A 25,864-nucleotide genomic window follows, 5' to 3' on the forward strand; every position below is an offset into this window, starting at 1 on the left:
TTTAAGTTCTTAAAGGGACCTGGCCCCCCTTAAAAGAAAAAAAGCCTCCCCCCCCCCAAAAAAAACTGAACCTAATACTTTCCTGTTTTAGTGTCTTCTGAGAAGGGCAGGAGGAATAAGTCAGTGAGAGGGAAAAGTGAATAGGGCATGAGGGAGTCAGCACTACTGGCTATCAAACCCTCCATCAGGAAAAGGTATGAGTCATACCAAGGGCCACCAACCCCCTGCTCGATCCTACTTTACCAGGTGGATGGCCCAAAACAAAGCCTAGCACCCCTGGGAGCAAATTCCGTCTGACTGCAGGCTAGACTGCTGGAGATAGGGAACACCGTGCAACTGCAGAGGCCATCTTCTGTACTAACAGTTCAGTAAAGCTTTTTGTCTTTGTCTCCATCTGCTGGTAGGGGATAAAAACCCAGTTGTTTGGATTGATCAGGGGAACGATGAAGTAGTATATTTGATTTATGTGTATAAAGACTTTTTGGTATATGTATATTTTAAAATTATATAGGGTGCAATATTCAAAGATATCCTGCTATCTAAGGCCTAGATTCATCATTTTGCTATAAATTCTGCTAGAATAATGCCCACGATAGAAAAAGGGGTGTGATTAGGGTTATTTTCCAAATACCGCATTGAATAGCTATTTTACCGCAATGCGTGTTAAATATTTTCACACAAATTTTGGACTGCTCCTGGAGAGAGGGAGAGAGAGAGAGAGAGAGAGAGAGAGAAAGAGATATTCTGTAGAGGCTCATATAAAGTTACCTATTTATACCACTGTAAGAGGGGGCATTAGTAACTTGGGTGAGGTTTGTGGGGTGTGTTGGGGTTTAGGGAACAGTTCAACATGCACAGTGAGATGTACGAACAGCACAGTTACCTTCAGTGAAGATTTAATGTGATTTGGAGGGATGGAAGGTGAAAGAAGAGTAGATTTAATGTGATTTGGAGGGATGGAAGGTGAAAGAAGAGTAGATTTCTACCATGTTCTCTCTACCTAGCTTGATGCACTCTCTACCTAGCTGCAAAAGTTAAGAAATCAGTGGCCCTCCACAGAGGCTCTCTCTCTCCTCCCCTCTCTCCTCTCCATGCCCAAAATGGGATTTATGATTTTTATCGCAAATCTTGCTTCGGGTATAATACAGAGCATAAAGCCAGGATAAAAGGTGTGGTTATTTCCGGCATTAAAACATGTGATAGCATTCGTTACGCTATTGCACGCAATGTTAAACACCCCTCATTTTCATAAACTCCTCCCAAACTCCTCCCTTTTGACTACATTTTTAAAATTTGCATGCGCATCTCATGATGCAATAAATAACGCATACGTTAGGCATTAACGCATTTTGATGAATGACCCCCCTAAGGTAGCTGGATATAACTTATCCGGCTAACTTGGAGGGGATATTCAGCGGAATATACCCATATAAGTATATTCAGCTGGATAAGCCCCTATTTATCTGGTCAAGTAATGTTAAATAATGGCCTCTATATATTTTTAAAGCATTTTTTAAATATTTCTATTAAGAGAATAAGCCAGTGGACTGATTGAACTTATTGAGACACTTGCTTCAAGAAATATATGGATGTACATTGAAACAGCTTCATTGGTTTTCATATTTTTCCAGATCTTACAGCTTTTATAGCAAAGTTTTGCACCGATACAGTAAAGTCTTCCAATTTTTAGATTCTATACTTTGGTATCATTTTGTTACGTGAATTGTTAAAGTCTAGCAGAAGTTTGTCTCTTGTTTTCTCCGCCACTTCCTTCTCCTTTTTTCTATTTGGGTGGTGTTTGAGCCTCTCTGTATGTTTGCACGTGCAGTCAGTTACACCTGCTCGAGAGCACGCGTGTATGCATGTCCTTGGATAACCCGCACATTTTCTAAGCAGACTTATGCACAGAAGTCTGCTTAGAAAATGTGAGCCGTTACAAAAATACCCTCCAAAAGACTTTCTAAGTACATTACATTTTAATTAACTAATATTTGTACTATTTGTACCTGCTTGTTAGCAGTTTTTGGAATGAGATTTATGTTTGTCCAGGAGATGGTATCTTCAGATTTTTAGTCTATAAACCAAAGATGGCATGCCACTGGTATCAGGTAAATTATGAATAACTGACAGGTATTAAGAAATGCTCTAAGTAAATTGATGCACGTTCATGGCATGGGAATTCCAGATAGATGTAAACTATGCATAGAAATTAAATAAATAGTAGGGAGTAGTTACTTAAGGTGATTGCCAAAAGCTGCATCTGATGTTGGCCAGCTTAATGTGGCACCAGTGGATCACAAAAGTATATTCTGGGTATTGTTTCACCAGAATTACTGGGAGACAGACAAATGTGACCAAGCTCTGCTGAGATTTCATCCCACTGCATAGGCTACCTGTGGTTTAGAGGAGAAGGAAGAAAGTACTATGTTTACAGTGGTTTGGTGAGTCATCATGTGTTAACACTTCTATACTCCATTAGATTGGCTTTTACAGATTCTGGTATGGATGATTAGAATTCAAAGCTGTGATGTGGGAACTTTTGTATATTTTGTTAATATATGAATAGATAGATACCTTTATTTTCAGTTTCTATTTTATTTTTCCTGGGAATTTCAATGTTATAACAAAAAAAAAAAAAAAAAACCAACAACAAAAAACAGTGGAAAAATGACTTTCCCACTGATTTTTCTCTTGTGTGTTATAACAAAGTAATTAATTTTTCCACTGATTTTTTTGTTCTAACATTGAAATTCCCAGGAAAGAAATAAAATAAAACTGAAAATGAATGTTCCTACTAACAGAATAAAAAATGAAGTTTTGATGTACCTTTGACGCCTTATGTGTTTATTCATTGGCTTAGTCAAGGTGCTGGAAAGGCAAGTGAGACATTGATATATTAAAGAACTTTTGGATTGTGTAAGAGTCTGTCATTAGCATAGGTGGGTCACTCCTGCAGGAGTAAATACGAGAGTGAGGGGCAAGAATCATTAGTGAGTAAAGGGGACGTCTGAGCAGATCTTCACTTGGATGCAAGTGATTTTGTCTGTACCCTGAAATTCAAGACAATGGATACCAAAAAGTGCAGAATACAGGCAGCTTTAGCAAGATTATAAAGACAAATAAGATAAACTAAGATATAAAAAAGTGCAGAGATAGAAACTTGAAACCAGAACAAGAAGGCTCATCGAATAACCTCACGGCGTGGCAGTTGCTACCCTTGAGAGAAACAGGGGGATGGCCCGCACGTCATTGCAGTTATTTATTTATTTATTTATTTAAAAACTTTATATACCGGTATTAGTATGCATACATCATACCGGTTTACAATGTAACTTTAAAGGTAGAAATTACAATGAACAGGGAGGGCGAACAAGGAGGAGTATACAAAGAGCAGGAGGTGGAGGAATTAAAGCAATAAATAAAAACTGCAACGGACTATTTACAGGAATATACAAGGCGTAGGCAAGATCTTGCAGAAGTCGGTGTACTTAATCAGGGTAGGCTTGTCGGAAGAGCCATGTTTTAAGTTACTACCATAAGACGTTACTACCATAAGACGTTACTAGCCATGTTTTAAGTTACTACCATAAGACGTTACTACCATAAGACGTTACTACCATAAGACGTTTGCTGGGCAGACTGGATAGACCATTTGGTTCTTTTCAGCCGTCAATACTATGTTACTGTGGGGTAGATTTTATAACATGCGCGCGCTACCCGGTGTGCGCACATGTACATCTGATTTTATAACTTGCGCGCGCAAGTTATAAAATCAGGGGTCGGCGCACGCAAGGGGGTGCATAATTGTGCACTTTGCGCGTGCCGAGCCACGCTACCTTCCCCCGTTTCTTCCCAGGCCGCTCCAAAATTGGAGCTGCCTGAGAGGGAAATTCCCTTCCCCCTATCCTGACCTTCCCACCCCTTCCCCTAATCTCCCCCCCCAGCCCTACTCTAATCCCTCTCAAAAAATGTGTTTTACCTTTTGCGCCTGCCTCTGAGCCGGCGCAAGTTGCGCACGCCAGCCCGGTACAGCAGCAAATATGGCTGCTATGCCGGGAACCTGATCCCGCCCCGCCCCAGCCCCGCCCATGGCCACCCTGTCCACGCCCCGCCCCTTTTTGCAAGCCCCTGGACTTACACACCTCCCGGGGCTTTACGCGCGTCGCCAAACCTTTTGAAAATCCGGCCCTATGAGTCTTGAGATATTTGTGATCAGATAATTAGTTACTGGGAATTAGCAAAGGCCAAATGGCACTGGTTAGGAGGAAATGAAGTATAAGTATTTATTTATTTAAATATTTTAGATACTATCGTTCCAAATAAAGATCACAATGGTTTACATGAGACATTCATAGATCAGGTCAATACATAAAGGAAAGAGTACATAAGCAGACATTCTTAACTATACGGAAGGATGTGTTGATAGGTGTTTCGTGACAATGCTCTATGACATTAGGCGAAAGAAAAATAGAAATTTTTTAAAAAGGGCAACAAAAATGGTGATTAGACTGGCTCTGAGTGCTGGACATGAGCAGTGATACTATCTGCTGTTTTACCTGCTGCGTCACATTTGCGGTGATCATCATTCAGCTTATACCCAGAGGCGCAGCTACAACGACGCAGGTTGTTTTCCGGATCTTCAGTGCAGAAATGCTCACAGTCTCCGTGGTTAATGGAGCAGTTGGTGTAGAGAGCCTCTGATGACCAAATAGATAAAAGAGGAAACGTCAGCCAGAGAGCTTCACTCAAGAAAGTACAAGAGGCTAACAGCAGGTTCTGTATGTCAAGAGTTTCTGAGATCTGCTTCATGGCTTAATTCCAAAGGAACACTACCAGCAAACTACCAACAAACTATTGCCAGGGAGGTATTACAAATAAAGGGGACATACAAGCACTGGAGAATAAAACTTCAAAATGAATCCAAACTGATGATGCATGGAGGCAGGACAATACATTATCATGATCCTTCTCTGGATAATTTCATTTTAAAAGCATGCCTTATACGTACTACAAGATTGCAGAAACTGCTCCCCATTTCAGACACCATCACCCTAGATTAAAAGCCAGTGTTTCAGAAACCAACACCTCAGGGACACATCTACCTTCAAAAAACCCATCACCTTGGAGGGGTATCTTCCTTTAAAAACCATTATCTCGAAGGCACACTGACTTTCAGACACTGGCACCTAGGGCATGCACCCACTTTCAGACACTGTTAACTCAGAAACACATCTACATGCCTCTCTTCTTCTACTCATACATGCTCCCCATTCCAAAATCTTTTGTCTACCCTTTGTATGCATAGTTTAAGATAGTGGTGTGAAATTCTAGCCCTTGAGGACTACAAAAATGTTTGGTTTTCAGGATAAAACAATGAATATTCATGAGGTACACTTGCATGTATTTGGTATAAGAAATAGATTAATTTGTAAAGCTTAGCTAACCTGAAAACCAGCCCCAGTTGTGGCCCTCTAAAACTAATTGTGTATCTAGGCCAAGGAATAACTACTCATGCCACAGTTGGCAAGACAGAGAAATAGCTAATAATGTCTCTCTGTAGCAAATCAAGAGACTGTGGTTACCATATTGGCACAGACGTCCTTCCCAGCCACTCTGACAGATGCAGTCAAATCTTCCAATGTTATCTTTGCAGGTCCCATTCATACAGGGGTTGGGCAGGCACTGGTCTCCATCTAAAATGTACAAAAGCAGGGAGGTACAAGTACATGGGTGAAACAGCAGATGGGCCTTAAATATCACACTCTCCCATTATATAGGGGACATCATCTGATTTGAACATTTAAAACTAAAAGGCCTTATTTTGAATCATTACATGTATTAAGAATGTGTGTTTGGTTTAAATGAATGAGTACAAATGCGATGAAAGAGGCCATTTTTGGTTTGTTATGAATGAAAAGCACCAAAAATAGTCTGAAAAAAATACCCTAAGGGGTAGATTTTATAAATGTACGCCCGCGCATACCTTTTGTTCGCACACCAGGCGCAAACAAAAGTACGCCGGATTTTATAAGATACGCGGGGCTACGCGTGTATGTGGGGTCGGCACGTGCAAGGGGGTGCACATTTGTGCACCTTCTGCGCGCCGAGCCCTGCGCGCACTGCCCGTTCCCTCCGAGGCCGCTCTGAAATCGAAGCGGTCTCAGAGGGAACATTCCTTCGGCCTCCCCCCACCTTCCCCTCCCTTCCCCCACCTAACCCACCTCCCAGCCCTATCTACATCCCCCCCACCTTTATCGTGAAAGTTATGCCTGCTCCAGACAGGCGTAACTCGCGCACGCCTATCGGCTGCCGCCGCGCGATTCCCCGGCCCGGGAGCGATTTCGGAGGCCTCAGCCACGTCCCCTAAATGCCCCCGGGCCGGCACCATGCCCCCAACACGCCCTGGAATGCCCTGAACGTTGCGCTGCCCCCCAACACGCCCCCCCCTAGCAAAGCCCTGGGACTTACGCGCATCCCGGGGCTTGCGCGCCAGCCGAGCCTATGCAAAATAGGTTCGGCGCATGCAGGGGGGTTTTGAAAGGGTTATGCGAATAACTTATTGCGAAACCCTTTTAAAATCTACCCCTAAACCTTTTGAGTATTTTTGTATTTTTGTAATTAAAAAAATGAGCTTCCGGCAGGACAAGAGCTTGACCTGAAGCCAGGGCCCAAGTGTAGGAGCAGTGCCAGTGCCAGCCCAAGGCAGAATCCTGTCACTGAGACATGGGCCTAGGCTGGGTCCGGTCACCAAGGCTCAGGCCTAGGAATAGGTCTGAAATCAGGTCCTGTTGCCGAGTCCCAGGCCTGTTGACATAACCCAGGCCCACACCTGACTAAGGCTGGGTCCCATTATCAGGGCTTAGCCCAAGATTGTGTTCTGTCACCTAGACCTAGGCCAAGGTCCAGGACTAGGCTTTCCACTGCCTTCTTTCTTCTTCTGTTGAATAAAAATGGCACCGTCCTCCCTAAGCCCGTGCTGCAGTGATGCCACTTTGATGCCTTTCTCCCATGCACTTAGATCCATTTTTATATACGGCTATACATCAAAATTGTGCCGTCCGCTTGGGAAGAAGATGCTGCACTGGTGTCACTATGGCACGTTCTTTGTGTGGACAGCATCATTTTTATTTGATGGATAAAAAAAGAAGAGGGTGGAAGACCTGGTCCGGGGACTGGGCTTAGGTGATGGGCCCCAGTCTTGGGCCAGGCCTCAGTGACAGGACCTGGGCCCTGTCACTGAGGCCTTGGGCCAAGCCCGATGCCAGGGGCCAAGCCCGAGGCCCAAGTCCAAGCCCGATGCCAGGCTTGGCCCAAGCCCAAGCCTGGCATCGGGCTTGGACTTGGGCCTAGGCCTAGACCTCGATAATGGGACTTGGCCTCTGTCCTGGGTCTGGGCCTAAGACTGGGTGATAGGACCCAACCTTGGCCTCCACGATGCCAGGCCTAGACCCTGGCATCAGGCTTGGGTCTAAGCCTGGGCCTCAGTGATGGGACCCAGCCCTGGTTAATTTTTTCTTTTACACTGCAATCAATGGGACTTAAGAATTGCTTCCTCCATTGACTTCAACCTAAAACGAAAAAGTAAATGAAACAAACAAATGAAAAATTTATTTCAAGAAGAACCTGATGAATGTGATCTTTGAAATGAAAGAACAAAAAAAAAAAAATCTTTTGAGTCTGTACACCCCTAATATTTGTATATATGTGGGGAAGGAGAATACTTTATTTTTAATTAGTTTTGCTCTGTGTATGTGAGATAAATGTGATGTGTATGAGTAACATAGGTTTTATTTACATAAAGAAGTGATGTGAATGTAAAACGCAGGGCTGAATAATGTATGTATTACTGTGTATGTGTCAGAATGTGTTTGCGATTATAGTGGGAATGAAGTATGTGAGGTATGGTGAATGCATGAGGTATTTCTATATGTTTATGTCTGTGTTACCAGAGAAAGTATACTGTAAGTGCATTGTTCCATTTGAGCTAACCCCAGGCAGATTTGTGACTCCAGAATGTGGATCATAAGGACTACATTGTAGAAATTAATAATCATTCCCCTTCTTCTTGAACAATGTTTATTGCTAGGAGAAATATTAAGTATTACACATGGCACATTGTTTAACTAATGGGCCAAATCACCCAGGTTTACATTCAATTCCAGCTACCTTGAGTCAGAGTCAGACCTGAGTACTAGCTGTGCAATTTGAGATGAATTGAGCCACACTCCCTCAGTCTGAAAGAGGTTCAAATCTCATTTAAGTTGACTAATGCGTACCTAATTTTGACTTTAAATTATGCCTTGGATATAAGTGGGGACATATGGAGTGATATTCTTTAGAAAGTCACTGTAAGTAATGTAGAAGCCAGCCTCAAGTACCTGAAGTCTCAAGGTTACCACCTTTCGGGTGAGCTGTTAAAGTTTGCATAAGACAGGGATTTGCTATCGAGGGAAATCTTTCTTGGACTGGAAGATTCTAGGAACCTACTAGGAAGCTAAGGAGTGAAAGAACATATAACAGAAGATTTAAATGCAGACAAAGAAGATAACAGAAACATTACTAAGGATTTATGTAGAAGACACCATAGATTAGGCCATAAATGACATAAAAACACTGGTGATCCATGGTGTTTACTATGAACTTTTTCTCAGGTGGATCTAGAATGGTAGATAGCACAGAATAAAAAATTTTAAATAAATAAATTTTATTGGGTTTATTCATTTATTTATAATTTTTTCTATTAAGAACTTACCATAATACTTTGCCCAGAAGCTGAGCTGTGAAGAAAGAAAAAAGTAATGAATAAGCTGAAGATATACTGCCGACAAAATGTTGAATAACACCTGAATTAAGAAGCTTGTGAGTATGAGTTTCATTCTGAAAAAAATCCCTGACGTAGCCATTGGAAGGAAAAATACTTTCCATGTCAGCTTGCCATTGTGGTTTGATATTAAGAATTGTTTACTGTTGGACTCTCTCTCTCTCTCTATATATATATATAATAAGAGTACTTGTTCATATTCTTGTACATTTAAAGAAACAAAGATTTAAGGAATTTGAAGGAGGATTTTGGACTAATGTTGGTATAGACCTCATTGTAGGTTTTTCTCTAGAGGTTACTGAAGTTTTTTCCTTCCACAATTTTTATTTTGTTATTTGGTCTATGAATCATTTGGTGAAGACTTTACTTGATACTAGTAATCTGTAACCAATCATTTATAATAGCCAAAGTATCTGTGGTCAATGTAAACCCTGGTTATTAAAAATGGCTCCAGAAGTGATCCAGGAAACTGTAGACCACTGAGTCCTTTGTTGGTGCCAGGCATGGCATGGTAGGAGCACTGGATGGCCGGCGCCATCTTGTGCTCCTACCATGTGATAGGGGCTGACCAATGGCACCAGTAGCTCCTGTGACATAGTAAGGGCAAAGGCTATCGGCGCCATTTTGAATACTGGCAGCCAACGGTCCGAGTGCAGGAGGTCGCTCCTGGACCGCTGCTGGACCACCAGGGGCTTTTGGCAAGTCTTGGGGGACCCTCCTGACCCCCACAAGACTTGTCAAAAGTCCAGGGGGGGTCCGGGAGCGACCTCCTGCACTCGGACCGTCGGCTGCCAGTATTCAAAATGGCGCCGATAGCCTTTGCCCTTACTATGTCACAGGGGCTACCGGTGCCATTGGTCAGCCCCTGTCACATGGTAGGAGCACAAGATGGCGCCGGCCATCCAGTGCTCCTACCATGTGACAGAATTCAGCCAATGGCACGGATACCCTGTCACATGGTAAGGGCAAAGGGCCATCGGCGCCATTTTGATTAGTGGCAGCCGACGGCCCGGGAGCGGGAGGACGGCCCGGAGTGGGAGATCACTCCCTGGACGCCCACTGGACCACCAGGTACCTGTAAAATGTTTTTGGGGGGGTCGGGAGGGTAGGGGAAGTTAAGGGGTTAGCTTTAAAGGGTCGGGGTGGGTTTTTTGTTTATCGGCTGGGGCGCAGCCGATAAACAAAACTTTGATGTGGGTTTTTTTCCATCAGGCCCGATGGAAAAAACCCCACATGTGAATCGGAACCAGAATCCGAACCGATTCCGGTTCACATCTCTATGAAACATGTATTAATGAGTGTGTATGAGTGCATTATGGTATGAGTGGTTGGGAATGTGTGAGCGTCGATTGGGGGGTATGATTATGCTTTAATTATTAAGATTGTGGGATAGCTTGTTGTTGAAAACACCACATGAAGAAAATCTTTAAAAACATACAGCTCGATACAGTAACATTCATTTGAAGATTTCTCGTCTGTAACTAGCTCGCTGCGCACAATTCGGACGCGTAAGGCAAACCAGCGATACAGTCTCCAGTTTCGCGCATCCGTAGCGCTTCTTAAAACAGACGCGTAACCCTTCCCCACCCGGCATGTAAATGAACGAATTAGCTGTATAATGAAGGAATTAGCTATTCCCCTCCGATACCGTAACGCGCGCTCAGGTTATCTCATTAGTAACGCACTGTTTTGCCGCGGCCGTAACGTGTTAGTTTACAGCCTCCCCCTAGTAGGAGTTAGGACTGTGAGTCTAGTAACAAATCCATCGACACCGCTTAAGACACTCAAAAACAATAAAACACAATAAAAAAAAAAGCGATACAGAGATGATCGAGAAAATGTAATGATGTGGGACACATAAAACCTGTCAGAAAAAAAAATAAAAATTTTTAAATACCTGTCGGAGGGCCGCGTGGGTCCAGGCGGCGGCGGCGGGAGCCGGGTGGTCGCGTGTTAAATCTAGGCCGCGGGCGGGTGGGCGCCTGTTCCAGGCGGCAGCGGCAGCGGCGGGACACCCGTTAGTTCGAGACGGTCGGTGGGCGGCGGGTGGTCGCGTGTTAAATCTAGGCCGGGTCCGCACAGGCGCGCTTTCATTCATCCAGGCGGATGGACACGCGTTAGTTCGAGACGGCCGGCGGGCGGGCGGTCGCGTGTTAAATCTAGGCCGGGTTGCACAGGCGCGCATTCATTCATCCAGGCGGAGGAGCCGGCGGCGAAAGCAGCTGGCTCCGCCTGAATGAATGCGCGCCTGTGCGACCCCTGCGATTCGGCGCTCAAGGCAGTCACAGCATTCATTCACTGCCGGTGGGGGCTGCCTCGCAGCCCCCACCGGCAGTAAATGAATGCGCGCCTGTGCGACCCCTGCGATTCGGCGCTCAAGGCAGTCACATGCCGTGACGTCACGGAATGTGACTGCCTTGAGCGCCGAATCGCAGGGGTCGCACAGGCGCGCATTCATTCAGGCGAAGCCGGCAGCTTTCGCCGCCGGCTCCTCCGCCTGGATGAATTAATGCGCGCCTGTGCAACCCGGCCTAGATTTAACACGCGACCGCCCGCCCGCCGGCCGTCTCGAACTAACGCGTGTCCACCCGCCCCCGCCGCCGCCGCCTGGAACAGGCGCCCACCCGCCCGCGGCCTAGATTAAACACGCGACCACCCGGCTCCCGCCGCCAGCCGCCTGGACCCACGCGGCCCTCCGACAGGTATTTAAAAATTTATTTTTTTTGAACACTCAGGTTTTTACATATTTTGGTATTTTTTTTTTTCACTTCATGGTGCCTGTCATTTCAAATGTCATTTGAAATGACATTTGAAATGACAGGTACCAGCGCACCCTGGTTACTGTATAGGCGCTGTATTAAGCGCCTATACAGTAAAATGGGTTACGCGGGCATAACCCTTCCCTACAGCTTTAAAGCCGTGGCATGCATTTGCATTCGATTAGAGGAGAGTATCGGGGAGTTAGTGAAGAGAACTGTGCGTGCGGGGAGGAAGGGTGCGCCTGACACTGCCGCACTGTTATTACCGCGGCCTTACAGGATCGACCCGATAGTTTGTATAAGAATGCTAATAAAAAATTATTAGGTGATTGTGGAAATAAATGTTATTTTAACATATATGTACCTCTGATCATGTTGCTCATTTGTGGGGCATGGAAAAAAACAGTCAGAGCATTTAAAAAACAGCCTAATTGGGTAGGCAAACTACAACAAAGCTGGTGCATAAACATAGATTTACACAGAGCAGCACTGCAGCAGCATCTAGTGGGTGGCAAAAGAGATGCAGCTCACAGCAGAACAGGTCCTGACAGCCACATAAACTCATGTGTGATGGCTGAATAAGATCATATGGCCTATCTAGTCTGCCCATCTACACTAACTATTTAGCTTTACAATCCCTACCACTCCCTCAGGGATCCTCTGTGCTTATCCCATGCTTATTTGAATTCAGATACTGTCTTGGCTCCACCACTGTTCATGCATTCACCACCCTTTCTGTAAAGAAATATTTCCTTAGATTACTCCTGAGTCTACCCCCTTTCAACCCCATCCCATGACCCGTCATTCCAGAGTCTCCTTTCCATTGAAAAAAATCCTGCCTCTGCTGCATGGAAACCTTTGAGATATTTAATTATCTCTATTATATCTCCCCTATCTTGTCTTTGTTCTAGGGTATACATGTTTAGATCTTTAAGTCTGTCCCCATATGCTTTAGAATGAAGACCACTGTACATTTTAATAACCCTCTGGACAGACTTTATCTGGTTTATATGCTTTTGAAGGTGCAGTTTGAGTTGGTAAGAGTTTGAGGAAGTGTCCACAAAGGAAGTCATAGAAGTTGTATCTAACTTACAGACTACTTTTTGCATATTATCTTATTGTTCAAATGCATTTTTTATGCCTATGAATGAGGAACTAGGACAGTTTTTGTCAGTTTGTTAATATATATTTGTTAAATTTATTTTGGAAGGAGCATCTGTCCGTCCCGTCTTGAAGAAAGAACATCTTGATCCTGGTGATTTTAGCAATTACTGCCTCATATCCATGCTGCCTTTTTTTAGTGAAAGTGTTGGAAAACATAGTTTTAAAGCAACTGAATGAACATTTAAAGACTAATAGTGTACTGGACCTCTAGCAGTTTGAATTTCATCCAGCACATGACACATCAACACGGCTGCTATATATTTGTGATACTTTTTTGCCGTGGGTTTGATAATAGGATGGATTACTTTTTAATCTTCCTTGACAGTTTTGCAATGTTCGACACAATCACTCATTATTGTTAACAGTGCCTCAAATAGTTTGGGATTACTGCAAAGGTATAATAATGGTTTTCCTCTTTTCTGAGGAATCATTTTCAGAAAGTATCAATAGAAAGGGACAAACCAGCTCCAGTTGCTTCAGACACTGGAGTTCCTCAGGGATCTGCTTTGTCAGCAACACTGTTCAACTTATATACATTTCCTTTATGTCAGCATTTATCTAACCTGGATGTTGGCTATCGACTGTATGCCAACAATATTCAATTTTTTGTTCTGGTGGCATCAGGGACGGCAGAAGCCCCTCAAGAAGATCACACATTGCTTAAATATAATAAAGACATAGCGCTGTGATAACAGACTTGTACCATCAAGATTCTCTGCACAGGAATCTCCAGTTTTCTTGTCTTTCGAAGGAGTAAATATTGCCATTGTGAGTAAGGTGCGCAATTTAGGTAATGATAGATTACAAATTACTAGTAATAGGTCTGCAATTTCCTTTTTGAGTTCTTTAAGAACTCTGGGGTGTATACCATCTTGTCTAGGTGATTTGCTACTCATTAGTTTGTTAATTTGTCCTATTTTATCTTCCAGATTCACCATGATTTGTTTCAGTTCCTCCAAATCATCTCCATTAAATAGTACTGTTTCTGCCATAGGTATCTCCACAACTTCCTCCTCTGTAAAGAGTGAAGCAAAGAATTCATTTAGTCTTCATTTTGGCCCTTTCACCCCTCATCTAACTATCCAGCCGATTCCCTCACAGGCTTTCTGCTTCAGATTTATTTGAAATCTTTTTTATTATGAGTTTTTTGTCTTTATAGCAAGCTTTTTTTTTATCAAAATCTCTTTTTGCCAGCCTTATCAATGTTTGGCATCTAACTTGCTAGTGCAAGTTACGACATAGACTTGCAAATACTAGAAAGGAACTAAGGATGCACAAAAATCAAATCTTTTCCGATGGAAAGGAAATTGGATCATGGCATGAAACTCCAAGGGGTAGGGGTGGCTCAAGGCAATCTGCTGCCTGAGGTGAAGGATGAGATGACATCTCCCACCTCCTGCCCCAAAGCATGGCACAGGTCAAATCAGTGAGAAGGCAAAAGGGGGAACCCCTTGGAATCTGGCCATTTTGGTAATTTGAAAGCTGGGTAGGAAGGGGAGATAGGGGTCAGGGTTCCCAAAGAATGGCAGATAAGAGTGTCAGTGATAATATTTGTAGGAAGCTGGCAATCTGCCACACTCCCAGGAACCCTACCACCTGTCTCCCATGCTTCCCCAACATCTGCACCCTGGGGAAGGAGGAGATGGGTGAATGGTGAAGGTCTGTGTGTGGCGCAGTCTCTCAGGGGACAGTGCAAGAGTATTAGGCACCATAGGTGAATCTTATAGCCTTGTTCCATCCTTCCCCAGCCCTTCCCACACACAATAAAAAATTATGCATTAGTAACAACAGAATTTACATGAAAAAGGACATCAAATTACAGCTTTCTGAAGTAAAAAACACAACATGTAACATAGAAACATAGAAATGACGGCAGAAAAAGACCAATCGGCCCATCCAGTCTGCTCAGCAAGCTTCCAGACTTATTTTCCCATACTTATCTGTTTCATCAACCACCAAGTTCAGGGCCTTTGTTGGTAACTATTTGATTCAAATTTCCTGCCCTCCCCTGTCATTGGTGCAGAGAGTAATGTTGGAGTTGCATCAAAGGTGAGCATAAGGCTTAATGGTTAAGGGTAGTAACCGCTGCATCAAGCAAGTTACCCCAATGTTTATTTACCCCGACTGCACAGATCAATGCTTGTTGGATGTAGTCTGCATGCACTGTTGTGGTGCCAACCAGAAAACCCTTAAAAAACCCCACTTTGAACCCATATAGTATTGCCTATTATAATGCATATTGGATGAGGGCTTGGCCCTCAGAAAGCCATAAGCAAACTGAAATCAATAACATTCTAATAAACCTTCCATACCAAAACAGCACTAGTTGCTAGCCTTCAAATGGTACCAATCTTACCTATGAAAAAAGCAAATATTACCCCAGGCGCTAAAACACCAGTACACCAGCTATTAGGAAAAAGGAACAAGCCAAGTTGCTATAGTAGATCCCTACATAAATATATGCTAGCAGAATACATCACCTTGGTCACACACACAGAAAAGACAGACCCTAATCAATTACAGATTTTAAAGATTTTAAAGTAGAAATCGAAACTGTCAGACACAAACTGAACTGGAAACCGTATGCAACAATGGAAAAACTGAAACATTAACATTCCTCATAAAATAAACAATAAAATCAAATATAAAATCAGCAATCCTAACACATGCTCTCTCATATGCACCTCCCCCTCTCCTACTCCCACACATGCTCTCTCTCTCTCTCTCATAAGCTCCCTCCCTCTCACACCTACTCACATGATCTCTCTCTCTCTCTCATATGCTCCCTCCCTCTCACACGCATACTCTCTCACATGCTCTATCTCTCTCCTCTGCTCTTCTCTCCATCCCCTACACACACGGATGCTCTCTCTCATGCCAGGGCTTCTTTCCCCCTTCCTTTCTTCAACAACTGGCTGATTGATTTTCCTCCTACTGGAAAATTAGGACACTACCATTCTAGGTTATCCTTCTATCATATCTTTCTTATATCCTCTCCCTCCACTCATCCCTCATATTCCCTCCTTTCCCTCTCACATTTACTCCCTCTCTTCACTCACTTTTCATATTCCATCCCTTCCCTCTCACCCACCCTTCTACTCTTTTCCATCCTTTCATTCACCCCTCCTCTCCAATCATTCACCCCTTTCTCCTCCCTTCTTTCTCAACCCTTTCCTTCTTTCCTTTCTCTCTCATCCCCTCCCTTTCTCAGTAGTTGGAGAAGTCAATAAATCAGGCTACAAACTACTCCCTTCCTGCCGGCGCGGACTGTATTGACTTAGCTGGGAAATGAGGCCGGTGTTGCAGAGGTATTTTGGGGGAGCACTTGCCGCCGCCCCAAAATTTTGCCATGTGAGGCCACTGCTCACACTGCCTAATAATAGAGCTGCCCTGCCAAGGAGGAAGACTCCAGAACAATGTCAGAAATTATTTCTTCACAGAAAGTGTGGTGGATACATGGAATGCCCTCCCAGAAGAGATGGTGAAGGCAAGAATGATAATGGAATTCAAAAGGGTATGGGACAAACACAGAGGATCCCTAGGGACTAGAGAATGCAGTGAAGAATTGGGGTAACCTCTCTTACACCTAAAGTTAACATTTCTGCACTGGAGTACCTGCGCAGAGCAGCAGTTACTATACTTAACAGAAGGCATAGTGTTAACCTGCACAGATTGGCAATTGTGACTGTAAGCAGGCTGGGCAGATTGGATGGATCATTTTGGTCTTTAGAATTTTCCTTTTTTTTTGGCACGTGGTGATGCTAGTAAGCCAAAAAAGCATCCATTCACAACAGCAGAACAAAAAAAAAAAACTCAGGTGACTCTGAGAAGGCCTGCTCAAGATCTTTTCCATCTCAGCACCATTGGAGGGCATCATCCCACTTGTGTGGTAGACTTTATCCTGCTTGTCCACAGAGATAAACGTTTTAATTTCAAGGAGTTAATAAACATGTGGATAAAGGTGAACCGGTAGATGTAGTGTACTTGGATTTTCATAAGGCGTTTGATAAAGTTCCTCATGAGAGGCTTCTAAGAACATAAGAACATGCCATACTGGGTCAGACCAAAGGTCCATCAAGCCCAGCATCCTGTTTCCAACAGTGGCCAATCCAGGCCATAAGAACCTGGCAAGTACCCAAAAACTAAGTCCATCCCATGCTACTGATGCTAGTAATAACAGTGGCTATTTTCTAAGTCAACTTAATTAATAGCAGGTAATGGACTTCTCCTCCAAGGACTTATCCAATCCTTTTTTAAACACAGCTATACTAACTGCACTAACCACATCCTCTGGCAACAAATTCCAGAGTTTAATTGTGCGTTGAGTGAAAAAGAACTTTCTCCGATTAGTTTAAAATGTGCCACATGCTAACTTCATGGAATGCCCTCTAGTCTTTCTATTATCCGAAAGAGTAAATAACTGATTCACATCTACCCGTTCTAGACCTCTCATGATTTTAAACACCTCTATCATATCCCCCCTCAGCCGTCTCTTCTCCAAGCTGAAATGTCTTAACCTCTTTACTCTTTCCACATAGGGGAGCTGTTTCATTCCCCTTATCATTTTGGTAGCCCTTCTCTGTACCTTCTAGGAAAAGTAAAAAGTCATGGGATAGGTGGTGATGTCCTTTCGTGGATTACAAACTGGCTAAAAGACAGGAAACAGAGAGTAGGATTACATGGACAATTTTCCCAGTGGAAGGGAGAGGGCAGTGGAGTGCCTCAGGGATCTGTATTGGGACACTTACTTTTCAATATATTTATAAATGATCTGGAAAGAAATACAACAAGTGAGGTAATCAAATTTGCAGATTATACAAAATTGTTCAGAGTAGTTAAATCACAAGCAGATTGTGATAAATTGCAGGAAGACCTTGTGAAACTGGAAAATTGGGTATCCAAATGACAGATGAAATTTAATGTGGATAAGTGCAAGGTGATGCATATAGGGAAAAATAACCCATGCTATAGTTACACAATCGGGCCGATACAGTAAAAGTCACAGGAGAGTGGGCGAATGCCCGCTTTCCTGGCGTGCACACAGGCCACTCTCCTGTGCGCGTGATTCTGTATTTAAATGAGGGCCCGCGGCAAAAAGAGGCGCTAGGGGACACTAGCACGTCCCTAGCACCTCTTTTTGGACAGGAGCGGCGGCTGTCAGCGGGTTTGACAGCCAACGCTCAATTTTGCCGACGTCGGTTGTCAAACCCGCTGACAGCCATGGGTTCGGAAACCGGATGCCAGCAAAATTGAGCGTCCGGTTTTCAACCCGCAAGCCAATTTCAAATTTTTTAAACTTTTTTTTAACTTTCGGGACCTCCGACTTAATATCGCCATGATATTAAGTCAGAGGGTGCACAGAAATGCAGTTTTTACTGCTTTTCTGTGCACTTTCCCGGTGCCCAGAGAAATTAACGCCTACCTTTGGGTAGGCGCTAATTTCTGAAAGTAAAATGTGCGGCTTGGCTGCACATTTTGCTTTCTGCACTGCGCGGGAATACCTAATAGGGCCATCAACATGCATTTGCATGTTGCGGGCGCTATTAGGTTCGGGGGGGGGGGGGGTTGGACGCGCGTTTTCGACACGCTATTACCCCTTACTGCATAAGTGCCGGAGCGCACTGTACTGTACCTGCTTGTATGTTAGGTTCCATCTTAGGTGCTACCACCCAAGGAAGAGATCTAGGCGTCATAGTGGATAACACATTGAAATCGTCTGTTCAGTGTGCTGCAGCAGTCAAAAAAGCAAACAGAATCTTGGGAATTATTAGGAAGGGAATGGTGAATAAAATGGAAAATGTCATAATGCCTCTGTATCGCTCCATGGTGAGACCCCACCTTGAATACTGTGTACAATTCTGGTCGCTGCATCTCAAAAAAAATATAATTGCGATGGAGAAGGTACAGAGAAGGACGACCAAAATGATAAGAGGAATGGAACAGCTCCCCTATGAGGAAAGACTAAAGAGGTTTGGACTTTTCAGCTTGGAGAAGAGACGGCTGAGGGGGATATGATAGAGGTGTTTAAAATCATGAGAGGTTATTTAGTATTTCAGATCATAGAAAGACTAGGGGGCACTCCATGAAGTTAGCATGTGGCACATTTAAACTAATTGGAGAAAGTTCTTTTTCACTCAACACACAATTAAACTCTGGAATTTGTTGCCAGAGGATGTGGTTAGTGCAGTTATTTATTTATTTATTATTTTAAAATCTTTTAATATAGTGATACTCAAGATAAATATCTTATCGTACCAGTTTACAGCAAAACAGGGATAACCAGTTATATAGTAGAAAGTTACAAAAAACAGGGTGATGCATTCGGGACAACTAAGAGAGAGAAAGAGTTAGCTTAACATAACGTTACTATAAAGTAAAGTAGATTAGGTAACAAACAATGTTTACTAGTAACTAGGCGAAAGACCTTGTAGATACTCAGACAGAGTAGTTCTCAGGCAAAACAGTTTTTCAGGTTAGGTGGCATCTGTCCGGGGCGGCGAAATAAAGGAGAAAGGAGAAGAGACTGGGGTGGGGGGGGGGGGAGGAGAAAGACCGCAGAATATGAGAGGAAAAATTGTGACCAGTCCATTACTGTGAAGTGGCCAATCAAGGGAAGGCTTGTATGAAAAGCCAGGTTTTCAGTTTCTTTCTGAAGATGAAAGGGCATTGTTCCTGGTGGATCTCTGGTGGTAATGAATTCCATTGAGAGGGTCCTGCAGTGGACAGAGCATGTTTCCGAATGGAGGGGTGAGCTGTGGATTTAGTGGGTGGGACCTGGAGAGATCTTTTATATGCCGTTCTGATAGATCTTGTAGAGGTATGGAGGTTGAGTGGAATGTTGAGTTGGAGTGTGGATTGATGGTAGATGGTTTAGTGGATAATGGTCAAGGTCTTAAACAGGATTCTACAGTTGATGGGGAGCCAGTGTAGATTTCTGAGGATAGGTGTGATATGGTCTCTACGCCTTGAGTTGGTTAGGATCCTAGCTGCGGCATTTTGGAGCATCTGTAGTGGTTTTGTGGTGGAGGCGGTAAGGCCGAGGAGTAACACGTTACAATAATCAATTTTTGAAAACAGTATGGCCTGCAAGACTGAGCGGTAGTCGTGATGGTGTTGGAGGGGTCTGAGCTGTTTAGGACGTGTAGCTTATAGAAGCATTCTTTTGTGGTGTTATTTATGAACTTTTTGAAGTTCATTCTGGAGTCTAGAATAGCTCCGAGGTCTCTCACCTGGTTCACTGACAATATGTTGGCGTTGCTGACAAGAGGGTTGCAGTCTTTGGGAGAGATGACGAGGAGTTCTGTTTTGGAAGTGTTGAGGACAAGGTTGAGGCTCGAGGGGTGGAGATTTATGGAGCGAAGGCAGCTGTTCCAGAAATTTAGGGTGTTGGATATAGGATCTGTGATGGGGATCAAGATCTGCACGTCATCGGCGTAAATGAAGTGTGTCAAGTTAAGACTTTCTAGAAGCTGGCAGAGAGGTAGCAGATAAATATAACAGTGTAGGGGAGAGGGACGAACCCTGAGGAACTCAGTGATTAGAGGATATGGGGTGGGATTCTTTGTTATTTATTCTGACCTTGTAGATCCTATTCTTGAGGAAGGATTTAAACCAGTTGAGGGCGGTGCCAGAGATGCCGATTTCCGAAAGTCGGTTGATGAGGATTGAATGGTTCACTGTGTCAAACACTGCTGATATGTCAAGTAGAGCCAGTAGAAAGGATTGGCCTTTGTCTAGGCCCATTAAGATGTTGTCTGTTATACAGTTAGTATAGCTGTGTTTAAAAAAGGATTGAATAAGTTCTTGGAGGAGAAGTCCATTACCTGCTATTAATTAAGTTGAATTAGAAAATAGCCACTGCTATTACTAGCAACGGTAACATGGAATAGACTTAGTTTTTGGGTACTTGCCAGGTTCTTATGGCCTGGATTGGCCACTGTTGGAAACAGGATGCTGGGCTTGATGGACCCTTGGTCTGACCCAGTATGGCATGTTCTTATGACTATGTGATTTTGCAATTGTTTTTAATTATATTATCCATTGGGAGTGGAGGAGTAGTCTAGTGCTTAGAGCAGTGGGCAACACTCCAGGAAAACCAGTGTTCAAATCCCACTGTCGCTCCTTGTGACCTTGGGCAAGTCACTTTAACCTCTGTTGCCTCCGATACAAAATTAGATTGTAAGCCCTGTGGGGATAGGGAAATAGCTATAGTACCTGAATGTAATCTGCTTTGAAGTGCTGAAAAGCAGAATATAAATAAATTATATGTATTTTTAAATTCTAACAGTAATATCTGTCAGTGGTGTGTTCTAATGTTGATGCATTGTTGTAATTTTGCATATATATGTGTGTGTAAGTGTGTGTGTGGGGGAGGGAGGGAGGGAGGGATGACATGTTGTGCACACTGTAACTTGCTTCTCTCCTCTGTCTCCTCTGCATCCCTGTCTCTGTCTTGTTCAAAACGTGGGCTGCCTGAAATGTGCATTACAGAGTTTCTTCTCAGAGCTGGAATGACCCAAGTGGCGAACAGCAAGGATGTTAAGATCTCCTTCTGCTGCCCCCTCCTCTCCCTTCCCCCTTTCTCTGTCCCTCGTTGCCATCCTGAGGAACCATGGACCAGGTTGTGGACCGCAGCATGGCACTTCCTCCTTCCTCTCCCGGGCACACTTTCACAGTAAAGTGAAGATGCAGGGGCTATTACTGCCTCAGGGGACTGTGAGCACAGGGAGGCCTCGCATTCAGGCAGGCACTCCTGCAATTGCCCAGTGTACATTCGAGGAGCTGAGCAGATACGCTTAGCTGTGGTGTAGGTCTGGCAGGAGGCATCGGCAGCCGGGAAAAGAGGGAGGAAGAGGGAAGTAAATCAAGCGCCATCATTCTGTATATTACTTTGGCAGCGCACATAAAATTGTCTCGCCAATATATTTTATCTGAATCTGTTGGCCATGAAGATTGGGATGGGGAGGGCTCCAAATTTTGAAGTCACAGAGGGCAGCCACAAAGCTTGCCCTGACCCTGTTGGGATGCAATGGTAAAAGGTGCGATGCAGGGCTGGATTTAAGGTTATGGCGCTCATACCTGATATAAAAAGGTTATGGCGCCCAGCCTGATATAAAAAAAATAGCAGGAGGAGACCCAGGGTTTTGGCACCTTCAGAATTTGGCAGCCTAGGCACTTGCCTAAAGCCGGCCCCGGTGTTGTGAGAAATAGTTAGGACCAAATAACTACAAATTTAAATTCCCTTCTCAGCCCAGGGGAGGACGTTACCCGGGCAGACTCTTGGAAAGCAGGTTTGGGCCTGCTGATTAAGCAATACGAGGGAACCATAGGCTTGATTAATAGGATGGAAGGTGTTTATTGCAGCTTGAATGTGTTCATAATTGTGCTGCACTCAGAATATTTATTTCAAGCATCAGATTACTTGGAATTGCTTACGGTAGCTTCCCTGGTTTCAAAGATTTCGCTGGCTTCCTCCAAGTTGCAGACTTCTTCCACGCATTCCCGCTCCAGAGAGCCGGGCTTCAGCTCCTCCAGGAAGGTATTGGCACGTTTCTGAACCTTGAGCACTCGATTTGCATCTTGGCTGCTATAAAACACTTACAGAGACAGAGAAGGGAGGAGACAACGATGGATAAAACTATGTGGAAGAGCTCAGAGGCATTTTGAGTTCCGTGAAACAGTCTGAAAAGTCCTAATTGCTTCTGTTATTGGATCAGATGCAAGGGCTTATGCAAACATGAGGCTGTGGACGAGCATTCGCATGGGCCCCTTCTTAAGATGCAAAGGGACTGAGGAGGCCTCCAAAGCTCATGCATCTCATCCTCTTTAGCCAGTTCTTAGCTTTGTCTGAACAAAAGTATCACAGCCTGCCCAGAATCTAGAAGGGAACTGAGATTCTTATGCTACATTTATTTGTTTTGCCAAAACTCTTACTGAGGAAGATCTGGTGAGTTCTGAAGCTCTTCAATCTCTAGTTTAAATGGTGGACTCTGTATTATGCAATGCTGCCACGTGCTGTCACTGCTTGTTGTGCTGCGTGCATGTACGCCTCTTCTCATTAGAAGCGCTGTGGATATATGTTCGTGTGTTACCTCCTCTCAAGTACAACATACAGACACTGGAATTTACCTGAAGTGCTGTGTACACTGGTGGCTGCACACATCAGCAACATAAAAAGCCGCCACATTTTTTTTTTTTTTCAGAAGCTATGCCTACGAAGAATAAAAATAAAGAACAGTGAAAATCCCCACTCCCAATAAATTCGATGTATGCATCACTACTGTAGCAACATTCATTGCAAACTGAGGGCAGCTGGGAGGTCAGAGCAGGGTGTTTGGGTCCTACGCTGGAATAGGCCTTATGGTTCTCTCTCTCTTACGTCAAGCTGCTGCTGCCTGGAATAGTGATTCATTCCCATGTACCTGAATCACTAGTGACAGGAAACACATATGACACGGCCACAAACAGTCTTGATAACGGGAAACTTTCTCCCTTTAAGCTTTGCTCACAATAACTAGTTTAAATGAAGCAGAAAAGGATATTTTTTTAAATTACTTACAGATATAGTGAATTGAAATTCGGCTCTTGTCTCTTCCACCATTAGAATCTGTGAGGATTCTGGTTAATCCATAACCTCAAATATTTACTTTTAGTCTTTGCTCTAATGGTTTGTCTCCCTCCCCCCTCCATTTGGTAAACATACTGCAACCTTAGAACCAAAATTCAGAAAGTAACTGTAAGAGATATCATGAGAAACCACCTAACCAAGAGGAACCGTATCATATGCTCCTTCAGAAAAGACGATGAGTTCAAGCTTGCCGACCATTAGTAAAAATGTGTGTAAATATTTGGGCTTTTGTAACCGTCAAGAAAGCTCATGAACATTTCTGCAGAGAAGAAACAGAACTGAGAATCATGATGCAGTGATAGGAATGTACAGACGGTCATTGCGCTGCGGGAAGTGATAGGAATGTAGAGACAGTCATTGCGCTGCGGGAAGTGATAGGAATGTAGAGACGGTCATTGCGCTGCGGGAAGTGATAGGAATGTAGAGACGGTCATTGAGCTGCGGGAAGTGATAGGAATGTAGACACGGTCATTGCGCTGCGGGAAGTGATAGGAATGTAGAGATAGTCATTGCGCTGCGGGAAGTGATAGGAATGTAGAGACAGTCATTGAGCTGCGGGAAGTGATAGGAATGTAGAGACAGTCATTGTGCTGCGGGAATTGATAGGAATGTAGAGACAGTCATTGCTCTGCGGGAAGTGATAGGAATGTAGAGACGGTCATTGCGCTGCGGGAAGTGATAGGAATGTAGACACGGTCATTGCGCTGCGGGAAGTGATAGGAATGTAGAGACAGTCATTGCGCTGCGGGAAGTGATAGGAATGTACAGAGGGTCATTGTGCTGCAGGAAGTACAGCACTTCCTAGTGCTCTGTAGCTACCTGCTGATTCTGTGTATGAAATATCTGGAGAAGATGGTAGTCATTCCCATCTCTTAAAGGAAGACTTTCTTAAATATATGTCTGGCTTTGTAGGGCTTTAAATCCTGTTTTAATTCTCAAACATTAAACCTTTGGGGAAAACAGCCATCTTTAGGTATGGGGTGAAATATTTTGTTGTGGAGAAAAAGAAGTGCTTTTTTTGGCATTTTTCATTAAAAGCCTATAAAACGTGTTTGCTCTCTCTTGCGCTGTATATAATTTTTTTCCCTTTTGAAGAAGTAGGGAAGGCAGGGTTCAAGTCATGCTTCTTCCACTGATGCTCCTTATGACCTTGAGGAAGTCTTTTCAACCTCCACTGTCTCAGGTACAAACTTAGGGCCTCATTTACTAAAGCTTTTCCCCTTTATTCAGGTCAATATTCAAAACTAAACATTTAAATGGATAACTTGCGCACGCAAGGGGGTGCACGATTATGCACTTTGCGTGCATCAAGTTGTGCTGTCTTCCCCCGTTCCCTTCCCCACCCCTTCCCCCTAGAACCAACTCTAACCTCCCCCAAAAAATTTTAATTTACCTTTTGCGCCTGCCTCTGGGCAGGTGCAAGTTGTGCGCGCTGGCCAACTGCCGGCGCACGATCCCAAGCACAGCAGCAAATGGCCGCTATGCCTTGAGCCTCTGACCCTGCCCCTTCCACGTCCCCGGACTGCCCTACCTATGTCCCCGCCCCTTTAGTAAAGCCCCGGGACTTACAAGCATCCCGGGGCTTTAGGCCCAGCGCGCGTAACCTTTTTAAAATCCGGCTCTTAGTGAATAAGGCCCTTAGATTGTAAGACCTCTAGGGACAGGGAAATATCTACTCTACCTGAATGTAACTCACCTGATCCACCAATGAAAAGGCGTGAACTAAATCCACATAAATAAATGTTTATGGCTTCTGTGTTCACAAATTTCCTGTAAATACGAGGTCAATTTTCAAAGGAATCTGGATGCCTAACCATGGAGTTAGGTGTCTAGTTCCCTGGACTGGAATGTTGCCCTGGGCATAGTGGCTAAATGCATACATACTTAACCAACAAATATAGCAGGTACCTTATTTTACCTATGTACCTTTTAGCTAGGGACCTTCATTTTCAGTTTTATTTTGGTTTTCTTGGGAATTTATCAATGTTTATTACAACAAGAACAAAAATTATATTAACCTGGAAAAACTAAGGGAAGGGTTAGTATGCCATCATAGTTGGTGATTCAATTATTATGGATATAGATAGTTGGATGGCTGGTGGACATGAGGATTGCTTGGTAATTTTCTTGCCTGGTGCAAAGATGGACAGTGCTGAAGAGGAGCCAGCTGTCATGTTACATGTGGGCACCAACAAAGTAGGTTTGAGGGGGGGGGGGGGGGGGTGGGCGGAGATTCTGCAAGCCAAATTTAGGCTCTTAGGGCATGATTTACTAAGGCTTTTTCCCCATTCTGCATCTATGCACTGCATTTCCTGACTAGTGATTTCTATAAGGCACTAAAATTATGTTCCAGTCTTTGGTTTATTTATTGTGCTTTATTTTATATTTTAATTTATGTTTGTTAGTTATTCTTATTGTCCTAATTTTACTATTAGCTATCTTTATGTAACTTTGTTTACATTATGTATGTAATCTTGTTATTTGCTAAGGACT

General features: G+C 43.7%; 1 protein-coding gene across 1 annotated transcript in view; it reads right to left on the bottom strand.

Moving 5' to 3' along the window:
- PROC (protein C, inactivator of coagulation factors Va and VIIIa) overlaps positions 1-24,673 on the bottom strand; it is a 111,729-nt gene extending 87,056 nt beyond the window's left edge. The window contains exons 1-6 of the mRNA XM_029617319.1: positions 23,303-24,673; positions 22,873-22,955; positions 22,180-22,340; positions 8,753-8,777; positions 5,583-5,693; positions 4,557-4,697 (exon numbers count right to left, since the gene is read on the bottom strand). Coding sequence (XP_029473179.1) covers positions 4,557-4,697; positions 5,583-5,693; positions 8,753-8,777; positions 22,180-22,340; positions 22,873-22,930 — 496 coding nt within the window. The 5' untranslated portion in view covers positions 22,931-22,955; positions 23,303-24,673. The remainder of the gene's footprint in view (positions 1-4,556; positions 4,698-5,582; positions 5,694-8,752; positions 8,778-22,179; positions 22,341-22,872; positions 22,956-23,302) is intronic.
- Positions 24,674-25,864: the final 1,191 nt, after the last annotated feature.

Source organism: Rhinatrema bivittatum, chromosome 9, assembly GCF_901001135.1.
Source record: "Rhinatrema bivittatum chromosome 9, aRhiBiv1.1, whole genome shotgun sequence".
Taxonomy (NCBI): domain Eukaryota; kingdom Metazoa; phylum Chordata; class Amphibia; order Gymnophiona; family Rhinatrematidae; genus Rhinatrema; species Rhinatrema bivittatum.